Source organism: Chiloscyllium plagiosum, unplaced genomic scaffold, assembly GCF_037043375.1.
Source record: "Chiloscyllium plagiosum isolate Xiang-an unplaced genomic scaffold, Cpla_swu_hap1 HiC_scaffold_15, whole genome shotgun sequence".
Taxonomy (NCBI): domain Eukaryota; kingdom Metazoa; phylum Chordata; class Chondrichthyes; order Orectolobiformes; family Hemiscylliidae; genus Chiloscyllium; species Chiloscyllium plagiosum.
This window is the reverse complement of record NW_028270153.1, coordinates 14,963,027-14,988,842: the sequence shown is the minus strand read 5'-3', so window position 1 is coordinate 14,988,842 and position 25,816 is coordinate 14,963,027. Positions and strand designations below refer to the sequence as shown.

Sequence of the window (25,816 nt, the reverse complement as noted above, 5' to 3'; positions counted from 1 at the left end):
TTCCTCAATTGCCAGCTGTTCATGTGCCTGTCTAAATGTCTCTTGAACGTTGCTAATGTATCCATGTGTACCACTTCCCCTGGCAGAGTGTTCCAGGCACCTCCCACCCTCTGTGTCAAAGAACTTGCCTCTCACATCTCCTTTAAACTTTCCCCCTTCTATCTTAAATCTACGGCCCACCGTATTTGACACTTCCGCCCTGGGGGGGGGGAAAAAAACTCTTGATTATCCACGCTATCCGTGCCCCTCATAATTTTATACACTTCTACCAGGTCACCCCTCAGCCTTTGACGTCCTTCTGAAAACTATCCAACTTTGTTCAATCTCTTATTGATAATACACTCCAATCCAGGCAATATCCTGGTAAACCTCTTTTGCAACCTCTTCAAAGCCTTCACACATCTTTCCTATAGTGTGGTGACCAAAACTACACACAATACTCCAAACATGAAGTAACTAAAGTTCCAACATGACTTGGCAACTTTCATACTCAATGCCCTGACCAATGAAGGCAAGCATGCAATATGTCTTCCTTGTAAAATCATCTTCTCCACTTGTGTTGCCTCTTTCAGGGAGCTATGGACTTGCAACACCCTGACTGAAGATGCAGGACTTAGGAGCTAAGGTAGTCCACTCGGCCTGTCAAGTCCACCTAACCATTAATAATTCAATGAGACTAACTCCATTCTCATGTCCACACTGCTCAAGACTTAACTCCCCTGTTGACTGAAAAATCCATCCAATTGTCACTGTTCTTGCACTGGCCCGGGTCAAAAGCCATCTCCGTAGAAGCGCCATGGGTGTTCCTGCAGTGTGGGAGCACAGCAGCTATGGAAGGGGGCTCATCATCATTTTTTCAAAGGCATTTCTAGGAAGGATTAAACAAATACTGGCCTACCTTCTCTGCAAGACAATGCCAGAGACACATAGAAATGTAATTTTACTAAGAAGGTGGGAGAGAATGGTCTGGTCTTGGTCATCAACTTGACAATGGACCAATGGCTGATGTACAGCAAATGGAGGAGAGATAAGTGAGGTTAACAACAAGTAGGGCCGTGGACAAGGCTGTGACTTGATGCTTTGCTGCAGGGTGGCACATGGTGATAATATCCAAAGCATTTCTGCTGAACACAAGGGAATACCACTTTGAAGCCTTTAAACATGCAATTGGTGAGAATGTAAAATTTCAGCAGAATTTCTCCCATATATAAACAGTAAAACATCAATATTGGACTAGATGCGACACACAGCGTTAGGAAGCTCAAATTTTAATTCAGTTTTGAACTACGTTTACTCCAAGTAATACGATCTATTGACTAGGACCTCTCAGCGTTTCTGTTGACAAGATTGAATGGTTATTCTGCAATACCTTCTCCTGCACAAAGCAGAATGCACTGAAGTGTATACACCTCATTAACAGGGTGCAGTGTTTCACTGAATGTTGAAAAACAGTACTTACCATTTTCACAACTCGAGAAAGTCATTCTTAGCTCAGAAGTATCTCCAGAGGCTCTACAGTGCAATATCCAAATCTTAACAAAACAGTTCTACGGCTTTTATCTTAGTGTTCTGACCCAAATCTAAGTGATACAGTTAACTTGGACAAAATGTTCTGTTGCCAGTATTTATCATCTTATATCCCATTATAACATCCACCTTAAAAGCAGAAACGTCAAAGTTTCTCCACTTGATTCTGCGTATCCATAGCAACCCACAATTGGAACATATACGTTCAGGCCTGGTTTCAGCCATAGCTGTGCTGGCCATATCCAAACTCACATGTCACCTCTGTGCTCACCAACGTACATCATCCCCCATCCTCAGTGAGCACAATGACATGAAGTTACAAAGGGATATTGACTGGCAAAGTGAATGGGCAAAACGGTGGCAGCTGGAGTTCAATGTAAGCAAGTCTGAGGTTATTCATTTTGGACTGAGAAAGGAATAGATCAGGGAACTTTCTAGATGGTATGAAGTTAAACACACGAATATCCAAAGGGAATTGGGGGTCATGGATCTTTAAAATGCTACAAACAGAAACAGAAAATAATCAAGGAGATTCATGGGATGTTGGCCTTTATATCTAGGGGATTGGAGATGCAAAGGTTATGCTGCAGTTATACAAATTCCTGATTACACCCAACTTGGAGTAACATGAGCAGATCTGGGCACCATTCCTTAGGAAGGATATATTGCTTGGAGGGAGTACAATGTAGGTTTACAAGAATGATACCTGGACTTCAGGGGTTAAGTTATATGGAGAGGTTATATGAAATAGGTCTGTTTGGTCTAGAATCGGTAGGCGCACATGTCGCATTGAGGAGGCAGGGAGGCTGCAGAAGGATTGGACAGGTGAGGAGAGTGGGCCAAGAAGTGGCAGATGGAATACAACGTGGAAAGTGTGAGGTCATGCACTTTGGTTGGAAGAATAGAGATAGGGACTATTTTCTAAATGGGGTGAAAATTCAGAAGTCTGAAGTGCAAAGAGACTTGGGCCTTCTAGTTCAGGATTCTCTCAAGGTAAACTTGCAGGTTGAGTCAGTAGTTAGGAAGGCAAATGCAATGATCGAGAGGACTTGAATATAAAAGCCAGGATGTATTTCTGAGGCTCTTTAAGGCTCCTAGTCAGACCACATTTGGAGTATTCTGCGCAGTTTTGGGCCCCATATCTCAGGAAGGATGTACTGGCCCTGGAGCGTGTTCAGAGGAGATTCACAAGAACGGTCCCAGGAAGGAAAAGCTTAACATATGAAGAACTTTGAGGACTCTAGGTCTAGGAATTCACTGCCACGGAAGGCTGTGGAGGCCAGGTCATTGAGTATATTTACGATGGAGATAGATAGGTTGTTGATGGCTGAGGGGATGAAGGGTTATGGGGAGCAAGTGGGAGAATGGGGTTGGGAAACTTATCAGCCATGATTGAATGGCGGAGCAGACTCGATAGGCTGAATGGCCTAATTTTTGCTCCTATGTCTTATGGTCTTAATTTAGAAGGTGTGGGGCTGATCTGATTGAAGTTGTCAAGATATGAGCAGGAAAAGACAGGGATGATAAAAATAAACTACTTCCAATGGTTGGCGATTCTAGAATGAAGGAGCATAGTCTGAGAATTCACTAGGAAGGGGAGATGTTCAGGAGAGATGTAAGGGAGCACTTCCCCACATGAGGGTGGTAGATGTTTGGAACAGTCTTCCACAAATGGTGGCAGATGATGATGCATTTGTTACTTTTAAATCTGAGAAGATAATACCTTTGCTCAACAAACATTTAAGAGAAATAGACCAAAGGCAAATATATGGAGTTGGGTCGCGTATCAGCCATGATCTCAGTGAATGACCGAACAGGCTTGAGGGGCTGAACGGCCTTCTCCTGTTCCTATGTTTGTGTGTTTTTAAAATTTTGGCAAATTCTCCCAGGGTGTTCCCTCCCTTCATGTCTGCCAAGTCCATCACAGTGACATAGAGTCATACAGCACGGAAACAGACTCTTCAGCCCAATTCGTCCGTGCTGTCGTGATACCCTAACCTAATCGAGTCCCATTTGCCAGCAGTTGGCCCATATCCTTTTTTATTCATATACCTGTCCAAACATCTTTCAAATATTGCAACTGTACCTGCACCTACCACTTCCTTTGGCAGCTTGTTCCACATAGGGCACCACCCTCCGCATGAAAAAATTGCCCCTCAGGTCCCTTTTAAATTGCTCCCCTCTCACCTTGAACCGATGCCCTCTCATTTTGAACTCCCGTACCCTCGGGAAAAGACCTTGGCTATTCATCTTATCCATACCCTTCATGACTTTATAAACCCCTGTCAGGTAACCCCTCCCCTTCCTAGTGAAAAAAGTCCCAGCCTTTTCAGCTTCTCCTGACAACTCAAACCCGGTAACATCTTTGTAAGTCTTTTCTGTACCTGATCCAGTTTAAATAACATCCTTTCTAAAGCAGGGCGACCAGAGTTGCACACAGTACTCCAAAAGTGGCCTTACCAATGTCCTATACAACTCCTATCGTCAATGCTCTGACCAACAAAGTTAAAAACCACACAATACCAGGATATAGTCCAACAGGTTTATTTGGAAGTACAAGCTTTCAGAGCGCTGCTCCTTCATCAGGTAGCTAGTGGGAAGGGGCAGTGCTGTGAAAGCTGGTGATTCCAAATAAACTTGTTGGACTATAATCTAGTGTTGTGAGATTTTTAACTTTGTCCATTCTAGTCGAACACCGGATGGTCCACATCATGGTTGACCAATGAAGGCAAGCGTACCAAATGGTCTCCTTCATCACCCTGTCTACCCATCACTCCAGTTTCAAGGTATGTAGCTGAATCCATGTGGATCTCTGAGCTCACTGAATTTCACTCCCATGATACATCTCTGGCAACTGTGCCTGCAGTGCTGGAACTCTGACCTGTCCCGCCCTAATCCAATCCGCCACCCTCTCATCCTTAAGGAGGTACCTTCAAACATTTCTTTCTGAAAAATGTCTTGATCTGGTCCCAGCGTTAAGTCTGGTTCAATACCTTTGTCGAGAACAATCTGTCACAATGTTAAATGGGGCTACCTAAATGTGCAGCGTGGCTGCGCTGTTACGGCCTTACCCTGCACATTCTTTGCGACTTGCCGAATTCTGCATCGCCCTGACAGCTTCGCTCCCGTTCTCTGTGTCCCCAGCGTGGATCCCCGGCAGCTGGGTGGGGAAAGCGCAGACCTCGCCACCGGAAGTCTTCCGGGAGTGAGCACCGTCGCCAGGCTGTTGACTCCGGTTTTCCGATTGGGAATTCCTCTTCATGGCCTGCAGCCGGGCCAGGGGCACAACGTCGCAGTTCTGTGGCCGGTGCCAGACGGTCTGTTTGGTGAGGGCATTGTAGTAATAGAACCTGTTGTTGTTCTGGTCAAACAGCTCCCACCACTGGTTCTCGCTCGACTGCCGGATACGGACCCGCTGTGGTGGATCCCAGCCACACTCGCCCGTGACCAGGTTTACGTACATATGCTCCCGTGTCCTCGGCTCAATAATCTCCACCCAATCTGTGCTGGAGAGAGAGAAAATGGGGAAATAATCAATTCGTTTGCTTGAAGTAACCAGAGTCAGATTTACAGTGAAGGAAACGAGCCCAACTACATCAGCATTTATCCTCCACAAGACCCCTTGTTGGCCTATTTTGCCTAAATGGGACTCAGTTAGCTCAGCTGGCTGGTCTCTGATGCAGCATCAGGTTCAATTCCGGCACGGGCTGAGGTTATTATGAAGGACTGTCCTTCTCAAACTCTCCCCTCGCCTGAGGCACGGTGACCTTCAGGTTAAATCCCCACCAGTTGTCTCTCTCTCTCTCTCTACTGAGAGAGTCGGACGGTGGCGATTTGAACTTTGCTGTTGTTATTTTGTCCAAACCCCCACTTTGGGATCACTCCTGTGTTTGAGCTGAAGGGTGGGACTCCCAGTACAGTACTGAGGGAGTGCTGCAGTGCTGGGGGTGCCAACTGTCATTCAAGAAGTTAACGAGGCTCTTTCTGTTAATTTTAAATTTGTATTAGACAAAACCTTTGCTTAACAAACATTTAAGGGAAATGGACTAAAGACAATTATTTGAAGGTAGGTCCCAGACCAGCCATGATATCAGACTTGAGGGGATAAATAGTCTACTCCTGTTCCTATGTGTATTAAAATTTTGGCAAATTTTCCCATGGTATTCCCTCTCTTCATATCTACCATCTCCAGAGTCATACAGGCCCTTCGACCCAACCCGTCCATGCTGACCAAGTTTCCTAAACTGAACTAGACCCGTTTGCCAGCATTTGGTCCATAAATCCTCGAAACCTTTCCTATTCATAAGCCTGTCCAAATGTCTTCCAAATGCTGTAATTGTACCAGCTGCCACCATTTCCTCTAGCAGCTAGTTCCATACATGCACCAGTCTCTACATAAAAAGGTTGCCCCTCAGGTCCATATTAAATCTGTCCCCTCTCACCCTAAACCTATGTCCTCTAGTTTTGGACTCCCCTTCCCTCGGAAAAACACCTTGACTGTTCACCCTCATGATTCTATAAACCTCTATAAATGTCAACCCCTCAGCCTCTGACACTCCAGGGAAATTAGTCTCAGGCTATCCAGCCTCTCCCTATATCTCAACCCTTCCAACATTCTTGTAAATCTTTTCTGTACCCTTTCAAGTTTCACAACATCCTTCTTACAGCAGGGAGACCAGAACAGAACGCAATATTCCAAAAGTGGCCCAACCAATGTCCTGTATAGCTGTAACATGACCTCCCAACTTCTATAATCAACTTTCTGACCAATGAAGGCAAACATACCAACCACCTTCTTCACCACCCCATCTACCTGCGATTCCACTTTCATGGAACTATGAACCTCCACCCCGAGGTCTCTTTGTTCAGGCCATGAAAAACAATGTTTTTGCTACACGGCCTATCTAGCTCATCAGTTTTGACTTAATCCTTGCATCTACACTCCCCTGGATAACATCTTTGGGAAAAAAAACCCAGTGCAGTGGTTTTAATTTTTTTTCTGAACTTCACAACCAAAAGATATTTTTCTGCTCCTCATTTCCATTATCCTTTCTCTAAACTCTTCCTTCGCACTGTTTGTGGTTATTTAATATTTAATCAAATCTTGTAACAACTGAATCTTTTACACATAATAAAATAATTTACGCTTAATTTCTCACAAGATTTTCCTATTAAGTCATTCAAGCTTCACTTCACCATAAGCCCTTCTTTTTATGTTGGGAACATACAATGCTCCTTTGTTAATCAGGACAGATTAGCTATTTTTATTACACATGTGCAAATCGCGCTCCTCCACCATTAATTCTTGTCAAATTGAGATTAATTCACACAAACTTAAATCTAACATCAAAATAGCCATTTCCCTGATATTTATGCAAAAGCATGCCGGGTATCACTGCAGAATTACTGCTCAGTTTCAAACTTCATTTTCCCCAGAACAGACTGAATAAGAAAGCAACTATTAATAGCAACCACAAAACTCACTGTTTCCTTCAGACTTTGCCTGCCGATCGTCAAATCATTGCTACACAAGACAGCATTTCTGTGTTATTAGTTCCCCCTCGCAATTTATTTGAGATTCCCCCTAGAACTAAGAACAAGTACAGATTTGGCATGACCGCAAATACCCTTGCCAACTTTTATAGGTGCGCCATCAAGAGCATTCTGTCTGGATGTATCACTACCTGGTATGGCAACTGGACCATTCAAGATCAGAGACGGTTACAGAGAGTGGTGAACTCGGCCCGGACAATCACAAGAGCCAGCCTCCCATCAATAGAATCCATCGACCAGGCCCGCTGTCAAGAAAAGGCCACCAGCATTCTCAAAGATCCATCCCACCCTGGCAATGTTTTTCTACAACCTCTACCTTCAGGAAGAAGGTACAGAAGCCTGAACATAGACACCAGCCGGTTTCGAAACAGTATCTACTCTACTGTTGTTGGAATGCTGAATGGACTCACAAACTCTTTACATTCACCTGTACCCTGTGTTTTTGTTTTTGCCTCTGTTTACCTATTATTTACTTATCTATGCTACTTAACTCTGTGATCTGCCTGTACTGCTCGCAAGAAAAAGCTTTTCACTGTGCCTCGGTACACGTTACAACAAATTCAATTCAATTCAATCCAGTTTAAATGGGCAAACTGCTGTCTTACTGGATCATAAGAAGTCCAGGCAGGTTTGACAAAGAGAGGGAGCAATGGAAGATTGTAAAGTACCAAACGAGCAATGGGGAAGGTAAAGGCCATCTTAGGTCTGAGATGGAGAAAAAAACCTCAGGGATGGAAACCTCAAATCGTGAAACAGCTCTTGGACGAGCATTTGAAGTGTCAGCTAACATTCAAGTCTGTGGGCCTAGTGTGGGAAAGTGGGACTAGTGTAGTGGCATATTTTTGGCAGTACAGACCTGATGGGCCAAGTAGCCTCTTCACTGTATGAATCTCTAAGAAGGAGAACACTAACACGTTGTTCCAGTTGTGTGGCTGCAGGTTTTGACAAAAGGTGCGATAACGATGGAAACTAACTGGGGAGATGCAGGATTAGCATTCGTACACATTCGAAGCAGCATTTAAGTAAGGCCTAAAGAGACACAGCACCAGTATTATTAAAACATGCTTTCATAATAAACTATGATTATATGGACCATGTGTGCAGAAAATTCCAACTTTTGTTTAATTGGCTTAAACACTGAACTTGCAATAAATATGCAGTGTAATGCCAGAATTGAGATGTTAAGGCATGTTAATGTTCGTATTTGGAGTTTCCTAATCCTTTAAACTAGACTTCATGAAGACAGCACTTACTTTTCACCAAGAATGTTGTACTATACTCAGCTTGTCGAAACTAGAGTTGTAGACACATTCTCCATCATATCCTGTACCCGGAGGGGCATTAAACATACCTCAGAGCTGACTCAGTACGCGTCAAACATCACTGTTCTGAATACTGTGACAAACTGATCCCATGGAAGCAAAGATTGGTCTCAAAACAAGGAATAAAACGCCTCAAACCATTTTCAAATGAGGAACAAACAGAAACTCCCAAACCATTTTCTATCCACAATACATCCAGTGTTCACTTCAGTTTGTTATTCATGTGACAGATGCCTTTTCAGAGGTGAGGAGATGGAGGATAGAACATAGAACATTACAGCGCAGTACAGGCCCCTCGGCCCTCAATGTTGTGCCGCCCTGTCATACTAATCTGAAGCCCATCCCACCTACACTATTCCATGTACGTCCATATGCCTGTCCAATGCCGACTTAAATGCACTTAAACTTGGTGAATCTACTACCATTGCAGGCAAAGCATTCCATACCCTTACTACTCTCTGAGTAAAGAAACTACCTCTGACATCTGTCTTACACCTATCTCCCCTCACTTTAAAGTTGTGTCCCCTCGTGTTTGCCGTCCCCATACTTGGGAAATGGCTCTCCCTGTCCACCCTATCTAACTCTCTGATTATCTTGTATGTCTCTATTAAGTCACCTCTCAACCTTCTTCTCTCTAATGAGAACAGCCTCAAGACCCTCAGCCTTTCCTCGTAAGACATTCCTTCCATACCAGGCAACATCCTAGTAAATCGCCTCTGCACCCTTTCCAAAGCTTCCACATCCTTCTTATAATGCGGTGACCAGAACTGTACACAATATTCCAAGTGTGGCCGTACCAGAGCTTTGTACAGCTGCAACATAACCTCCTGGTTCCGGAACTCAATCCCTCTATTAATAAAGGCCAAAACACTGTATGCCTTCTTAACAACCCTGTCAATCTGGATGGCAACTTTCAGGGATCTGTCTACATGGACACCGAGATCTCTCTGCTCATCTGCACTTCCAAGAATCCTATCATTAGCCCAGTACTTTGCATTCCGATTAATCCGGCCAAAGTGTATCACCTCACACTTGTTCACATTAAACTCCATTTGCCACCTCTCAGCCCAGCTCTGCATCCTATCTATGTCTCTCTGCAACCTACTATATCCTTCGTCACTATCGACAACTCCACCGACCTTAGTGTCGTCCGCAAATTTACTAACCCACCCTTCCAAGCCCTCATCCAGATCATTTATAAAAATGACGAACAGCAGTGGACCCAACACCGACCCTTGCGGTACGCTGTTAGTAACTGGACACCAAGATGAATATGTTCCATCAACTACAGCCCTCTGTTTTCTTTCAGCAAGCCAATTACTGATCCAAACTGCTATGTCTCCCACAATCCCATTCCTCCGCATTTTGTATAATAGCCTACTGTGGGGAACCTTATCGAATGCCTTGCTGAAATCCATATACACCACATCAACCGGTTTACTCTCATCTACCTGTTTGGTCACTTTGTCAAAAAACTCAACAAGATTCGTTAGGCACGACCTACCCTTCACAAAACCGTGCTGACTGTCCCTGATCAGATTATTCTTTTCTAGATGGTTATAAATCCTATCTCTTATAATCTTTTCCAACATTTTACCAACAACTGAAGTGAGACTCACTGGTCTGTAATGACCAGGGTTGTCTCTACTACCCTTTTTGAACAAGGGAACCACATTTGCTATCCTCCAGTCCTCAGACACTATTCCTGTAGACAATGATGATTTGAAGATCAATGCCAAAGGCTCGGCAATCTCTTCCCTTGCTTCCCAGAGGATCCTAGGATAGATCCCATCTGGCCCAGGGGACTTGTCTATTTTCACACTCTGCAGTATTTCTAATACCTCTTCCTTGTGAACCTCAATCTCTTCCAGTCTAGATGCAATTATCTCTGTATCTTCTTCACCAACATTTTCATTTTCTATAGTGAACACTGTCGAAAAATATTTATTTAGTGCTTCCCCTATCTCCTCTGACTCCACACACAACTTCCCACTATTATCCTTGATTGGCCCTAATTTAACTCTCGTCATTCTTTTATTCCTGACATACCTATGGAAAGCCTTAGGGTTAACCCTGATCCTATCCGCCAACAACTTCTCATGTCCCCTCCTGGCTCTTCTGAGCTCTCTTTTTAGGTCTTTCCTGACTTCCTTGTAACCCTCAAGCACCCTAACTGAGTTTTCCCATTTTGTCCTACCATAAGCCTTCTTCTTCTTCTTGACCAGGGATTCCACTTCCTTAGTAAACCACAGCTCATGCGTTCTATATCTTCCTCCCTGCCTGACAGGTACATACTTATCTAGGACACACAGGAACTTTTCCTTGAATAAGCTCCACATTTTTAATGTGCTCATGGTGGCACGGCACGGTGGCACAGTGGTTAGCACTGCTGCTTCACAGCGCCAGAGACTCGGGTTCAATTCCCGACTCAGGCGACTGACTGTGTGGAGTTTGCACATTCTCCCCGTGTCTGCGTGGGTTTCCTCCGGGTGCTTCCTCCCACAGTCCAAAGATGTGCAGGTCAGGTGAATTGGCCATGCTAAATTGTCCGTAGTGTTAGGTAAGGTGTAAATGTAGGGGTATGGGTGGTTTGCGCTTCGGCGGGTCGGTGTGGACTTGTTGGGCCGAAGGGCCTGTTTCCACACTGTAAAGTAATCTAATCTAATCTAATCCCCTGCAGTTTCCTTCCCCATTCTACGCTTCCTAAATCTTTCCTAATTGCGTCGTAATTTTCCTTCCCCCAGCTGTAACTCTTGCTCAGCGGAGTACACCTATCCCTTTCCATCACTAAAGTAAACCTGACAGAATTGTGATCGCTGTCTCCAAAGTGCTCATCTATTTCCAAATCTAACACCTGGCCAGGCTGGTTACCCAGTACTAAATCTAAAGTGGCTTTGCCCCTTGTAGGCCTTTTTTTATTAGATTTTTTTTCTTTTAGATTACTTACAGTGTGGAAACAAGCCATTCGGCCCAACAAGTCCACACCGACCCGCCGAAGTGCAAGCCACCCAGACCCATTCCCCTACATTTACCCCTTCACCTTACACTACGGGCAATTTAGCATGGCCAATTCACCTAACCTGCATGTTTTTGGACTGTGGGAGGAAACCGGAGGACCCGGAGGAAACCCACGCAGACATGGGGAGAATGTGCAAACTCCACACAGTCAGTTGCCTGAGGCGGGAATTGAACCCAGGTCTCTGGCGCTATGAGGCAGCAGTGCTAACCACTGTGCCACCGTGCCGCCCATACTGTGTCAGGAAGCCCTCCTGCACACACTGGACAAAAACTGACCCATCTATAGTACTCGTACTGTAGTGATCCCAGTCAATATTTGGATAGTTGAAGTTCCCCATGACAACTACCCTGCCTCTCTCACTCCTATCGAGAATCAGCTTTGCTATCCTTTCCTCTACATCTCTGGAACTATTCGGAGGCCTATAGAAAACTCCCAGCATGGTGACTTCTCCTTTCCTGTTTCTAACCTCAGCCCATATTACCTCAGTTAATGAGTCCCCAAACATCCTTTCTGCAACTGTAATATTGTCCCTGATCAACAATGCCACACCTCCCCCTCTTTTACCATCTTCTCTGTTCTTACTGAAACATCTGAATCCCAGAAGCTGCAACAGCCATTCCTGTCCCTGCTCTATCCATGTCTCCGTAATGGCCACAACATTGAAGTCCCAGGTACCAACCCACGCTGCCAGTTCACCCACTTTATTTTGGATGCTCCTCGCGTTGAAGTTCACACACTTCAAACCAGGTTCTTGCTTGCCAGTGCCAGATACTTGATTTTGGAACTCCCTACTCTCATCCTCTTCTGTACCTGTCCTACAATTTTGGTTCCCATCCTCCTGCTGTATTAGTTTAAATCCACCTTAACAGCTTTAGCAAATTTCCCATCCAGGATATTGGTACCCCTCTGGTTTCGATGAAGACCATCCTGCTTGTAGAGGTCCCACCTCCCCAGAAAGAGCCTAATTATCCAAAAACCCAAAACCCTCCCTCCTGCACCATCCCTGTAGCCACGTGTTCAAATCCTTTCTCTCCCTATTCCTCACCTCACTAGCACGTGGCCCGGGCAGCAAACCAGAGAAAACAACTGTTTGTCCTAGCTCTAAGCTTCCATCCTAGCTCCCTGAAATTCTGCCTCAAGTCCCCATCTCTCTTCCGACCTATGTCATTGGTGCCAATGTGGACCACTACTTGGCGCTACTCTCCCTCCCCCCGAAGGATCCCAAAAACACGATCAGAGACATCATGGACCCTGGCACCCAGGAGGCAACACACCAACCGTGAGTCTCTCTCGTCCCCACAGAACCTCCTACCTGTCCCCCTAACTATCGAGTCCCCAATGACTACTGCTCTGCTCCTCTTCCCCCTTCCCTTCTGAGCAGCAGATGCCCCACTGCTTTCCCCTGGTAAGTCATCCTCCCCCCCAACAGTATCCAAAATGGTATACTTATTGTTGAGGGGAATAGCCACAGGGGATCCCTGCACTGCCTGCCGGTTCCCTTTCTATCCCCTAACTGTCACCCATCTGTCTTTTTCTTTTATCTGGGAAGTGACTACCTCTCTGTAAGTCCTGTCAATAACCAACTCTGCCTCCCGAATGATCCGAAGTTCATCCAGCTCCAGTTCCCTAACGCGGTTTTCGAGGAGCTGGTGTTGGGTGCACTTCCCACAGATGTAGTCATCAGGGACACTAGTGGTGACCATTACTTCCCACATTCTGCAGGAGGAACATTCCACTGCCTTAAACTCAATTCCCACTGTTCTAACTCCCGAAGTGACGACCAGGAAATAAAGTCTTCACAGACAGCTCTGATTCCATTATGGGGTTGGATTTCAAAACAAAAAGCTGCAGGCACAAACACTTATGAATATCAGTTGATGTCGAATTTTACACAAACACGCACTGCACTCTCTCTCAAATTTTGCAATGCTCTAGAACACGTAGTGTCTGGAAACCTTAATAACATGCTATGCAAGTCCAAGTAAAAATGTGTCTCCATTTTACTGCTTTATTGAAAAGCAGATGACAGCAAACTACCACTACTGAAATGAATACTCCCAGTGAGAGAGCAGCATTCATGAAGACACTTATTTACTGTCTAAGAGCATTATAAATTCAGACAGTAGATTGTAACATGATACCGTACCTTCAAACTTACTTCCAAGAAATTACAATACTCCTGTCATCCATTTTAAAAATTGCCAAGTTTCAAATGTAGTCTGAACGTCAAGACCAAGTGCGATTGGAGGAGATTAGTGAATTGTAGCAGCTGTCGTTACTACAAGGTCATTTTTCACTCTGAGCTGCCAGCCTCCATGATGAAGGCTGCTGAAGGTATGTCTTGTACATGGGGCGAATCTGAGCTACAAATAGCGACAGGTCTGGGCATGTCTCAAAACCAGAGTTTCAGTCACCAAAGGCAACCTCGTTTAAACCTCCGCAGCATTCCTCAAATTCAAGCATATACCGTGATAATGCCAGTCCCCAAAAGATAGGCATTTGGGAAGGGGGTTTGAAAAACAAAATTTTTTCAAAGCAATGTACACATTGTGTAGAAAATAGAGCCCATCATATTCAATTTGCGAAATAATTGTATCTGTATCGTAGGAATTTAAAATTCTTCCCAAATGCTGGCATTCCATTGATCTGTTTCTCTCACTTTCTCCTCTCCACCATCGCACACCACACTGTGATCCAAAATACAATACAGCACAGTCCCACAGGGTCAGGGAAGCCAGAATCAAAATCACGACTCACGCAGGAACTGACAGGATGGGAACTTCAGAATCTTCAAAACGTTCCTTTCACTGGAATGCAGAGGCAAGCAGCTGCGTGTGAAAGCTACAGTTTAATCTTTTCCCCATCTGCGGCATTTTTTCTCTTGCTTTCCTGAAAAAAGGTTGCTTGATGTTGGGATACAGTACTACCACTGGATGGGATATGGGGCGAGATACAGTAACCTCGAGGCTAGATTAGATTAGATTAGATTAGATTAGATTACTTACAGTGTGGAAACAGGCCCTTCGGCCCAACAAGTCCACACCGCCCCACCGAAGCGTAACCCACCCATACCCCTACATGTACCCCTTACCTAACACTACGGGCAATTTAGCATGGCCAATTCACCTGACCTGCACATCTTTGGACTGTGGGAGGAAACCAGAGCACCCGGAGGAAACCCACGCAGACACGGGGAGAATGTGCAAATTCCACACAGTCAGTCGCCTGAGGCGGGAATTGAACCCGGGTCTCTGGCGCTGTGAGGCAGCAGTGCTAACCACTGTGCCACCGTGCTGCCCACTAACTTCGCTAGACCACCTCAATTTCCTTTCAGAGGGTCAGCCACTCCAGAAACCTTCCCCCCAAATGGGAATGGCAGTGTTATGCCAATAATGTGGTTGCCATAGGTGCTGTGTAATTCAGATAAATGCGGGGTGTTGTTTTTTGGTAAAATGACCAATGGCAGGATTTACACAGTTAATGGTAGGGCCCTGGGGAGTGTTGTTGAACAATGAGGTGGGGGGGGGGGGGGGGGGGGTAGGTACCATGATCCTTCAAAGTGGAGTCACGGGTAGAGAGGGTGATGAGGAAAATGTTTGGAACGCTTGCCCTCATTGGTTAGGGCACTGACCATAGGAGTTGGGACGTCATGTTACGGCTGTACAAGACATTGACAACACCACATTTGAAGTACTGCGCACAATTCTGCTTGTCCTGCTACAAGAAGGATGTTAATAAACTGGAGAAGGTGCAAAAATGATTTGCAAGCATGTTACCGATACTGGAAGTTGGAGTTAGAATGATAGGCTGGATAGGCTGGGACTATTCTCACTGGAGGGTAAGATGCTGAAGGGTGACCTCTATAGTAGTTTATAAAATCCTGATGGGCATGAATAAGGTGAATAGCCGAGGTCTTTTTCCTAAGGTGGGAGAATCCAAAACTATAGGTTTAGGGTGAGAGGGGAAAGATTTATAAGGCACCTGAGGGGCAACTTCGCCACACAGAGGGTGGTGAGTGTATGGAATGAGCTGCCAGAGGAAGTGTTGGAGGCTGGTACAATTATAGTAATTAAAAGGCATCTGGATGGCTGCATGAATAGGAAGAGATTAGAGGGATACGGGCCAAGTGCTGGCAAATGGGACTAGTTCAGTTCAGGAAATCCAGTCGACAGGGATATGTTGGGCCAATAGGTCTGTTTCCGTGTTGTATAACTAACTCCATGAGATCTGAATCAGCAATACCATTTCTAATGCTGCTGCTAAAACCCATACATGGAGACATTCCCAAACACGCTGCAGGATGCTGGATCAGATGATGGGATCCAATCACGAGTGAAGCTGGAATGAGGGTTTGGAGCTCTAAAATAAGGGGACAGAGATGATGGGGAATTCCTTCTTAGTAAGGGTGGCAAATCTTTGAAATCAGACTGCAGTAGAGGCTGGCTCACCGAACAGATTCCAGGCGAAGTCAGACGGATTTTTGAACAAGGGAGCATCAGAATAAGGGGTCGCCCATTTAAGACAGAGAAAAGGAGGAATTTCTTCTCTCAAAGGGTCGTGAATCAGTACCATTCTTTAAAATAAAAAATCGCAGAGGGCTGCCGAGGCCCAGTCATCAATTATATTCAAGGCTGTGAGAGACAGACATTTACTCAAGAAAGGAATCAAGGGCTATGGGGGGTAAGGCAGATCAGTGGAGTTGAGGGTTATCGGGCCAGCCACAATCTCGAGGGATGGTGAAGCAGACTGGATGGCCTACTCCTGATCCTCTGTCTTATGGGAGTTATGGGCACAGGCAAGAATGTGGATTGCAGACCAAGCTCAGTTCCACAGTGATCTTACTAATGAAGAAAGGAGGCTCGAAGGGCCATATGATTTACTCCAGCTACTAATTCGGGAGGATCTATTTGAGTAGTTACACTTATCCACATCAAAGGTACTGCCTCGACACTTCCTTTGTCCTTAAAGTCAGCTGTTAGGAAATGTTGACACTGTACACAGTTGGACTGAGACTGATCCAGAAGAAAAGCCCATTATTTTGTTTGCCCAGAGTCCGATTTTAAAAATCACAGAACACCAGGTTATAGTCCAACAGGTTTATATGGAAGCACTAGCTTTCGGAGCACTGCTCCTTCATCAGGTGGTTGTCTGAAAGCTAGTGCTTTCAAACGAACCTGTTGGATATAACGTGGTTGTGCTTTTTAACTTTGTCTACCCCAGACCAATACCTGGCACCTCCACGTCATTTCTAATTCATCTCTGTGAAACAAATCAGGATGCTTTTCAACATTAAAGACACTAAATAAGTGCCAGTTTTGCAAAATGTTTGGAACACTGGTGACAAATTTAGACTTTTTAAACTTAAAAGAGCTGACTTTACGGAGGTCGACAAGATAGTTGAAGTCACAACGGGGGCAAATTTTCCTGATAAAATAGCAACACAAATAACCCTGTGAATGTGCTGACTGACATGAGAAAGTACGTCAGTGATTGTGAATCTCAAAGCCCTGCCAGCTGGTTTAGTGTGTGCTGCTGATTGTCCTGTCTAAATGGGATATCACCCTTAGCCTGGTGGTTATTTTTTTAAACAACTTGTTGCATTTGTCTATTACATCCGTCGGAGTGTGCAGTTTCAATTCACAGTGCAAGGACACTGCAAACAATGCAGTAATAATTAATTCAATGACAAACCCATCTTGAACAATGAACTCATTCTTATTAATAGCAACTGAGGCAAATTCAAATGCGTTTTACTTATTGCTTTTCCTTTCTCTCTTTGAATCCAACGTTTCTTTCCCTCGCTGCATATCTCTATTCGGGATTTGAATCCAATTCACTGTATTTCTTGTGGTGAGCATGCAGAAATCACAACCACAGAAAGCAGTTGAGGACAAACAGTGCACGATTTTGAGAAGGAGTTGGATATAGCGTATGGGGCTAAAGGGATCAAAGGATATGGTGGGAAAGTGGGAACAGGTTACTGAGTTGAATGGTCAGATATGATCGTAATGTATAGTGGGGACAGACTTGAAGGGCTGAATGGCCTACTCTTCCTCCTATTCTGTGTTTCTCTGTCATTCCTCGCTCTTTTCTCAATTATAGAGTCATACAGCAGAGAAACAGACCCTTTGGTCCAACCAGTCCATGCCAACCATAATCCCCAAACTAAACTAGTCCCAGCTGCCTGTACTTGGCCCTTATCCCTCCAAACATTTCTTATTCATGTACTTATCCAATTGTCTTTTAATCTTTGTAACAGTACCTGCATCCACCACTTCCTCTGGAAACTCATTCCACACGTGAACCACTTTGTGTAAAAAACAAATTGCCCCTCATGTCCCTTTTAAATAGTTTTCCTTTCACCTAGTCTTGAAATCCCCCCACTGTAGGGGAAAGACACCCACCAATCACCTAATCTATATCCCCTATGATTTTAGGAGAAAGTGAGGACTGCAGATGCTGGAGATGCAGGAATCCTGAAGAAGGGCTCATGCCCGAAACGTCGATTCTCCTGCTCCTTGGATGCTGCCTGACCTGCTGCGCTTTTCCAGCAACACATTTTCAACCCCCATGATTTTATACAATCTCTAAAAGGTCACCCCTCAGTCTCCGCACTCCAATGAAAAAGGTCCCAGCCTCTCCCTATAGCTCAAACCCTTCATTCCCTGCAACGTCCTGGTAAATCTCTTCTGAATCCTCTCCAGTTTAATAATATCCTTCCTATAATAGGGTGAGCAGAACTGGACACAGTACTTCAGAAGAGGCCTCATCAACGCTCTGCACAATCTCAACATAATTCTTGAAATCACTGCCCAAGGAGGTAACCGGTGACCCTATCAGTCGCTCAGGTACCATTTACATCAGCATGTTGCTACAGTTATGGCAGGAAGATGTTATTCCAGCTGATGTGTGCAGAGTTAGCCCAACAAAGTGCTCGCTATGTGCAGCCCCACAGCCATGGCTTCACACTATTCATTACCAAGGTAAACATAATATGATGTCAAACGCAGGAGTCTGATGATAAAACCGACAGCAAAGCCTTTGTCCAACACATGGAATAAATTCCCAGACAGTAGTTGAAGGAAAAGCCATGGAATCACTTAAGAAGCAATCCGAGGTTGGAGCTGGAGTGAAACATGAGGCCTTTCTGGATGACCGAGCAGCAATGCACTCAGTGGCTTTACGTTCTGATGCATTAGCTCGTGATCAGATACACAGATGTGCTGGGGGAGAAGGTGGAGGTCATGGGGAGGAGAGTGTGGACCTGATTTTCTCAGTTTCTTCTTGAATACCTCCAATTGCAAATTGTCTGTAACAGCTGGAATTCAGATTGAAGTCTGCGACTTGCTCTTGGAACCTACTCCGTTATGAAAACTATTTTAAAAAGTTAGGTTTGTGTACATTAATAAACTCAAATATCCAGTCTTTCACCTTCCAATTGCGATGTGATGTCAAATGCAATCATTAGACTTGTGGTGAAATGTGCTCTACAATGTTGCCAGTCTGTGCTTTCTGGGTCTAAGCCTGACATTCTATACTTAAAGTGCCAACAGAACTTCCATCATATGTCCTCTTTGGTACAGGAAACTTCATATGACACGAGAGAATTAACAACAAACCTCAGAAAAACAAAGGAGAGCCAGCTCAGGCTATCTTATTGCTGCTAGGTTCAAGCTGCTGCTTCGAGGAGTGAGTGAGAGAGTGAGTGAGAGAGAGAGGTACAGAAAGAGAGAGAGAGAGAGAGAGAGAGGGTGGTAAGGGAGGGGGACAGAGAGTGAGAGTGTGTGTGAGGGAGAGTGAGACGGACAGAGAGTTGGTGAGTGAGAGGGAGAGTGAGGAAGAGGGAGTGACAGAAAGGAAGTGACAGAGAGGGAGGGAGGGAGGGGGGAATGCACCTTCACTTCACCATCAGCACCCACACAAATACATCAAACTGGGTCAGGGAACAACATGCAAATCAATTGCTCTTTAAGCACACACAAATGGTGTGTGTGTATATGTGTTTTTGAAGGAATGAGACGAGACAGCCTGTGCAGCTCACAGAGTATCTTGTTGGTTTCTGAGGTTTGGCTCAACGAGCAATCCTCTTGCCAATTTGAAATTGGTTTTGCAGACTGCTGAATAGATGGAGACAGGCAGGAGGTGAATGAGGCCCTCATGGAATGGTCGCTGCTGCTTGTTTTGCACATCTTCTGGGAAACTTGCACAATGAGGGGCAAGCATCAGTGAGATCCACTTGGCCATTGTTCCAATGACTTCAGGCGCCATCTTAGATACAAAGCTGCCTGGTTACTGTTTCTGGAGTACAAGTTCTTTGGGAAAAACAATTAGAAAAAAAGAGTCCAGCATTACAGACCTTCAAAAGTACAAAATCACAGTCATTCGGTATTATTGAAGCCATACTCCCAGGTAATGAGTGAGGGACAAAGGGCCCCTGGAATTGGAGTGCTAATGTTGCAGGAGGACATGCACAGGGCTTTTATCTCTATGAATGTCCTGTTGCACTCTGGGTAGGAAGCTTGTCTTTTTATGCACTGGACATCACCAGTTCAGCCATTAATTATTGCCCATCCCGAACTGTCCAGAGCACACGTCTGGAGTCACCCAAGTAAGGGTTTCCTTCCCTAAAGACAGATGGGTTTTTCAAACAAGCGACAATGATTTCATGGATTCTAGATTTTTTTTCTAAGCTACAGAACTCAAATTCCACCATCTGCCATGTTGGAAATCAAAACCAGGTCCCCAGAACATGGCCCAGGTCTCTGGACCAAGGGTCGAACATTCATACCAATCAGCCATCACCTCCCCTTGTGTGTCCATTAGATGAGGCTGATTTGATTTAGGAATATTTAGGAGTTTGTTATTCAGTCCATCGAACCTGTCCCACCATTCAATACAACCATGTTAGATCAAACACTTTTCTGCCTTTTACACACCCCCTGACCTATAACCCTGTACCCCATCAGAAATCTACTAATCTCTACCTTAAACAGATTCAGAGTCTGAGATTCCACAGCTCCCTGCCATAGAGGATTCCAAAGGTTCACAGCTCTGAAAAGAATTCTCATCCCCTTATTTTTAATTGTTTCTCCTGGTTGTAGATCACCCAGCACTCAGAGAGAAATACCTTTTCAGTTTCCACCCTGCCTATTCCTTGAAGTATTTTTTAAGTTTCAATGAGACAGTTTCAGAAAAGATTTACAAGAACGGTTCCAGGGTGGCAACCTGTGGTGACAACACATCCATCCTAGGCAGAAAACTAGCCACCAGGATACATGAACATCAACTAGCCACAAAACGACATGACTCTCTCTCATTAGTATCCTGACATACAGATAAGGAAGGACATCACTTTGACTGGGACAACACGTCCATCCTAGGACAAGCCAAACAGAGACACGCACGAGAATTTCTAGAAGCATGGCATTCCAACCGGAACTCTATCAACAAACACATTGACTTGGACCCTATTTACCACCCCCTGAGAAAAAGAACAGGAAATGGCATCACCATAGGAAATGACATCACCGACCCAAAGAAACCCAAGCATATAAATAGAAAGCAATGCTTCGCCCAGAGGCTCACAGAAGATGTTACCTACTACGGTGACGAAACTTTTGAAAATGAACCTTCCAGCTCAGCAAGCAAACCCACATCCAGAACCTCAATCTGAGCTACAAATCTTCTCAAAACTAACTAACATCCATCCTCGGACAAGCCAAAACAGAGACATGCACAAATATTCCTAGAAGCATGGCATACCAACCGGAACTCTATCAAAAAACATATTGACATGGACCCTATTTACCACCCTCTGAGAAAAAGAACAGGAAATGACTTCACCAACCCAAGGAAACCTAAACACATAAATAGAAATCAGGTCATAACATCAGTGCTTCACTGGAGGCTCACTGAAGATGTTACCAGTATGGTGATGAAATGTCTGAAAACAAATCTTCCAGCTCAGCAAACAAACTTACATTCAGAGCCTCAACCTGGGTTACAAATCTTCTCCAAACTCACTATCACTTCTCAGTCTTCACAACTCTGGAGAATATAGGCCAAGCTTCCCCAACCTCCTCTCAGTGTACAATCCCATCATCCCTTTTGCATCAGTATTTACTGTGGAAAAGGACATGGAAGATATAGACTGCAGGGAAAAAGATGGCGACATCTTGCAAAACGTCCAGATTACAGAGAAGGAAGTGCTCGATGTCTTGAAACGGTTAAAAGTGGATAAATCCCCAGGACCTGATCAGGTGTACCCGAGAACTCTGTGGGAAGCTAGAGACATGATTGCTGGGCCTCTTGCTGAGATATTTGTATCATCGATAGTCACAGGTGAGGTGCCGGAAGACTGGAAGTTGGCAAACGTGGTGCGACTGTTTAAGAAGGGCGGTAAAGACAAGCCAGGGAACTATAGACCGGTGAGCCTGACCTCGGTGGTGGGCAAGTTGTTGGAGGGAATTCTGAGGGACAGGATGTACATGTATTTGGAAATGGAAATGTGTTGCTGGAAAAGCGCAGCAGGTCAGGCAGCATCTAGGGAACAGGAGAATCGACGTTTCAGGCATTAGCCCTTCTTCAGGGGCTAATGCCCGAAACGTCAATTCTCCTGTTCCCTAGATGCTGCCTGACCTGCTGCGCTTTTCCAGCAACACATTTCCATCTCTGATCTCCAGCATCTGCAGACCTCACTTTCTCCTCATGTATTTGGAAAGGCAAGGACTGATTAGGGATAGTCAACATGGCTTTGTGCGTGGGAAATCATGTCTCACAAACTTGATTGAGTTTTTTGAAGAAGTAACAAAGAAGATTGATGAGGGCAGAGCAGTAGAATGTGATCATATGGACTTCAGTAAGGCATTTGACAAGGCTCCCCATGGGAGACTGATTAGCAAGGTTAGATCTCATGGAATACAGGGATAACTAGCCACTGGCATACAGAACTGGCTCAAAGGTAGAAGACAGAGGGTAATGATGGAGGGTTGTTTTTCAGACTGGAGGCCTGTGACCAGTGGAGTACCACAAGGATCGGTGCTGGGCCCTCTACTTTTTGTCATTTACATAAATGATTTGGATGCGAGCATAAGAGGTAGTCAGTAAGTTTGCAGATGACATTGGAGATGGAGATGAAAATTGGAGATGTAGTGGACAGTGAAGAGGGTTACCTCAGATTACAACAGGATCTGGACCAGATGGGCCAATGGGCTGAGAAGTGGCAGATGGAGTTTAATTTAGATAAATGTGAGGTGCTGCATTTTGGGAAAGCAAATCTTAGCAGTACTTATACATTTAATGGTCAGGTCCTAGGGAGTGTTGCTGAACAAAGAGACCTTGGAGTGCAGGTTCATAGCTCCTTGAAAGTGGATAGGAGATAGTGAAGAAGGCATTTGGTATGCTTTCCTTTATTGGTCATAGTATTGAGTACAGGAGTTGTTGGGAGGTCATGTTAGGCCACTGTTGGAATATTGCATGCAATTCTGGTCTCCTTCCTATCGGAAAGATGATGTGAAACTTGAAAGGGTTCAGAAAAGATTTACAAGGATGTTGCCAGGGTTGGAGGATCTGAGCTACAGGAAGAGGCTGAACAGGTTGGGATATCTGGTCGGCATGGACGGGTTTGACCAAAGGGTCTGTTTCCATACTGTACATCTCTATGACTCTCTATGACTCTGTTGCTCTCCCTCCACAGCAATTATATCTCTCCTGAGGTAAGTAGACCAAAACTCCACACATTATTCCAGCACCATTCTAACCAAGCTGCACTACAACATGCATAAACAGAGCTCTGGGAAAATATCATTTGACCCTGAAACATGACTTTACTACTCCTGTCCTCAAATCTTCTTGTAACAAAGGCGAACATTTCATTAGCCTTGCTAACAGCTTTTTGAACTTGCATGTTAACCTTCTGCAACTTATTGACAAGCACACCCATGTCCCTTTGTACATCCACAATTTTCAACCCTTACCATTACCGAAATATGTTGCATATTTGTTTATCTTACCGAAGTGGATAACCATAGCTTTTTCCACACTGTATTCTACCCATCTCGTTCTTCCCCACTCACTGAGACTGTCTAGATCCTCCTGAAGCTGCCTTACAATTTCCTCACAACACACATTCCCATTTGTTTCGTACCAGTGGCAAATTTGGAAACATTATAGTTTGGTCCCCACATCCAAATAAGTGATGTATCTGTGACCCAATTGGGTAGCCATATTTGTATCTAATGACACAACATCTTATCCTTGAAATTCAGATTACAACCATCCATGAAACAAAAACAAGAACCTGGATTTATACAGCGTCTTTCATGATCTCTGGCTGTTCAAAAGTGCTTTGCAACCACTGTAATGGAGGAAATGCAGTAGCCAATTTGCACAAGGAGTGAAATTCGGATAATCCACAAGTTTGATTTTCTTGAAGCCATCAGCCATTCTCACCAGCAGGACGGCCAATCGACGAGAGCACTGCAGACACAATGTAAACAAATACAGAAATTGCTGCAAAAACCCAGCAGGTTTGGCAGCATCTGTGGAGTGAAATCAGACTTAATGTTTCGGGTTGAATGAACTTTCCTCAAAACAAGTCTGAAGAAGGGTCACTGGACCTGAAACGTTAACTCCAATTTCTCTCCACAGATGCTGCCAGACTTACTGAGTTTTTGCAGCGATACCTGTTTTTGTTTCTGATTTCCAACATCCGCAGTTCTTTCAGTTTATACAGAATGTTACCCACGATGAGCTAAAATTCTAGACTGGCAACTAAACTAGCCCAAGCTTGTCATTTGACACAATTTTAGGGGTGCAGGGTGGGCCATATAGGACTAAGATGAGGAGAAATCTCTTCACACAGAGAGAAGCGAGCCACAGAAAGCAGTTGGGGTCAAAATATTAATGCTTTGAAGATGGAGTTAAGTGCAGTTCTTAGGACTACAGGGCTCAAAGGGTATGGGGAGAAAGCTGGAACTGGAGTTGGGTGATCATATTAAATGGAGGAGCAGGCTTGAAGGACTGAGCGGCCTACTCCTGCTCTCTTTACTCACAGTAATCAATTGCAGCAGGGTTAATCCACACTAAAGCATATATTAATGAAGCTCTGGGCAAGCCATCATTTGACATCAATTTGCCAGTGACAGCATGTTCAAACTCTGTACATGTGGCGATAGACAGCACATTAACCAGAAAAACTTCATGAAGTCTGCCCAGAACTACCTTTCCAAACATTTCAATGCAGTCTATTGTACAATGTCAGGCTATTGTGAGTTGAGAACACACTGAAACATTTCGCATCTTTACTCCTTTGCCACGTTTTCAATGAGGATCTCCATTCAACATGGAGCACATCTCTAAGTACAACGAGCCTTCTCCTCAGCTATCATGAAGCCCTGCCTGTGTTTGGATTGTCTGCAATTACACTCACTGTAAAAGGCTCCAAATAAACAAAAAAGGGCAGGAAATCTCTCGGAGACAGCGAGGACTGCAGATGTTGCAAGTCAGAGTCCATGAATGCGAAGCTGGGCGAGCACAGCAAGTCAGACAGCATCCGAGCAGCAGGAAAGGCAACGTTTCAGACCAAAACCTTTCCTCAGGAAATCTCTCAATGGCTTAGGGATGAGTACTGATGAGGACACAGGAGATAACATGCCTGTTCTCTTTTGGAATAGCCACAGGCTATTCAATCTCGGAGGATCAGAAATGGCCTAGCTTCGTGTGTCATCCTACAGCATCCCACTGCAGTGTTTAATGTAAATTATTGAAGTGGGTCTCGAACTGACAGTCTTCTGACTCAGAAGCAAGAGTGAGTCACAGTTCACACTTACAGACTTCGCCAGAAACATACAGAAGTTTCATTTAACAGTGGGGACGGGGGCAAGAACAATCTGAAGAGGAGAAGACAGCAGAGAGACAGAGGTCAATTTCGGGCTGGGGGGGTGGGGGTGGAGGGAGGGAGGGGGACTGGTGAGGCCATGACGGGTTTTAACCACAAAAACAATGGGAATTTTAAATTGGAGCCATGATTATGGGGATGGAAGCCAACGTAAGTTAGCAAGAGTGGGTGCGTTAGATTTGGTGAGTGAACAGAGTTGAGAGTGTGGTGCTGGAAAAGCATAGCAGGTCAGGCAGCATCCGAGGAGCAGGAGAATCAACGTGAAGAGCTTTTGCCCAAAACGTCAATTTTCCTGCTCCTCGGATGCTGCCTGACCTGCTGTGCTTTTCCAGCACCACTCTCTCAACTCCAATCTCTAGCATCTGCAGTCCTCACTTTCTCCTCCCTGGTGAGTGAACAGCAGAGTTTTACACAAGCTGAAGTCTATCAGTGGACGTAGGTTACGGAGAGCATCGGAATAGCTAGGCTGAAGGCTACAAAAACACAGAGAGATTTCGG

General features: G+C 44.8%; 1 protein-coding gene across 4 annotated transcripts in view; it reads right to left on the bottom strand.

Annotated features, from left to right (window-relative positions):
- The window catches only part of LOC122560264 (rho GTPase-activating protein 39), a 207,307-nt gene that overhangs the window by 107,722 nt on the left and 73,769 nt on the right, over window positions 1–25,816 (bottom strand). For 2 of the 4 annotated variants that reach the window (XM_043710784.2, XM_087994754.1), the window contains exon 2: window positions 4,599–5,033. In XM_043710784.2, the coding sequence (XP_043566719.1) occupies window positions 4,599–5,033 (435 nt within the window). Of the gene's footprint in view, window positions 1–4,598; window positions 5,034–13,567; window positions 13,780–25,816 lie in introns of those variants that run through there. The other 2 variants (XM_043710785.2, XM_087994755.1) reach the window with 2 other exon arrangements.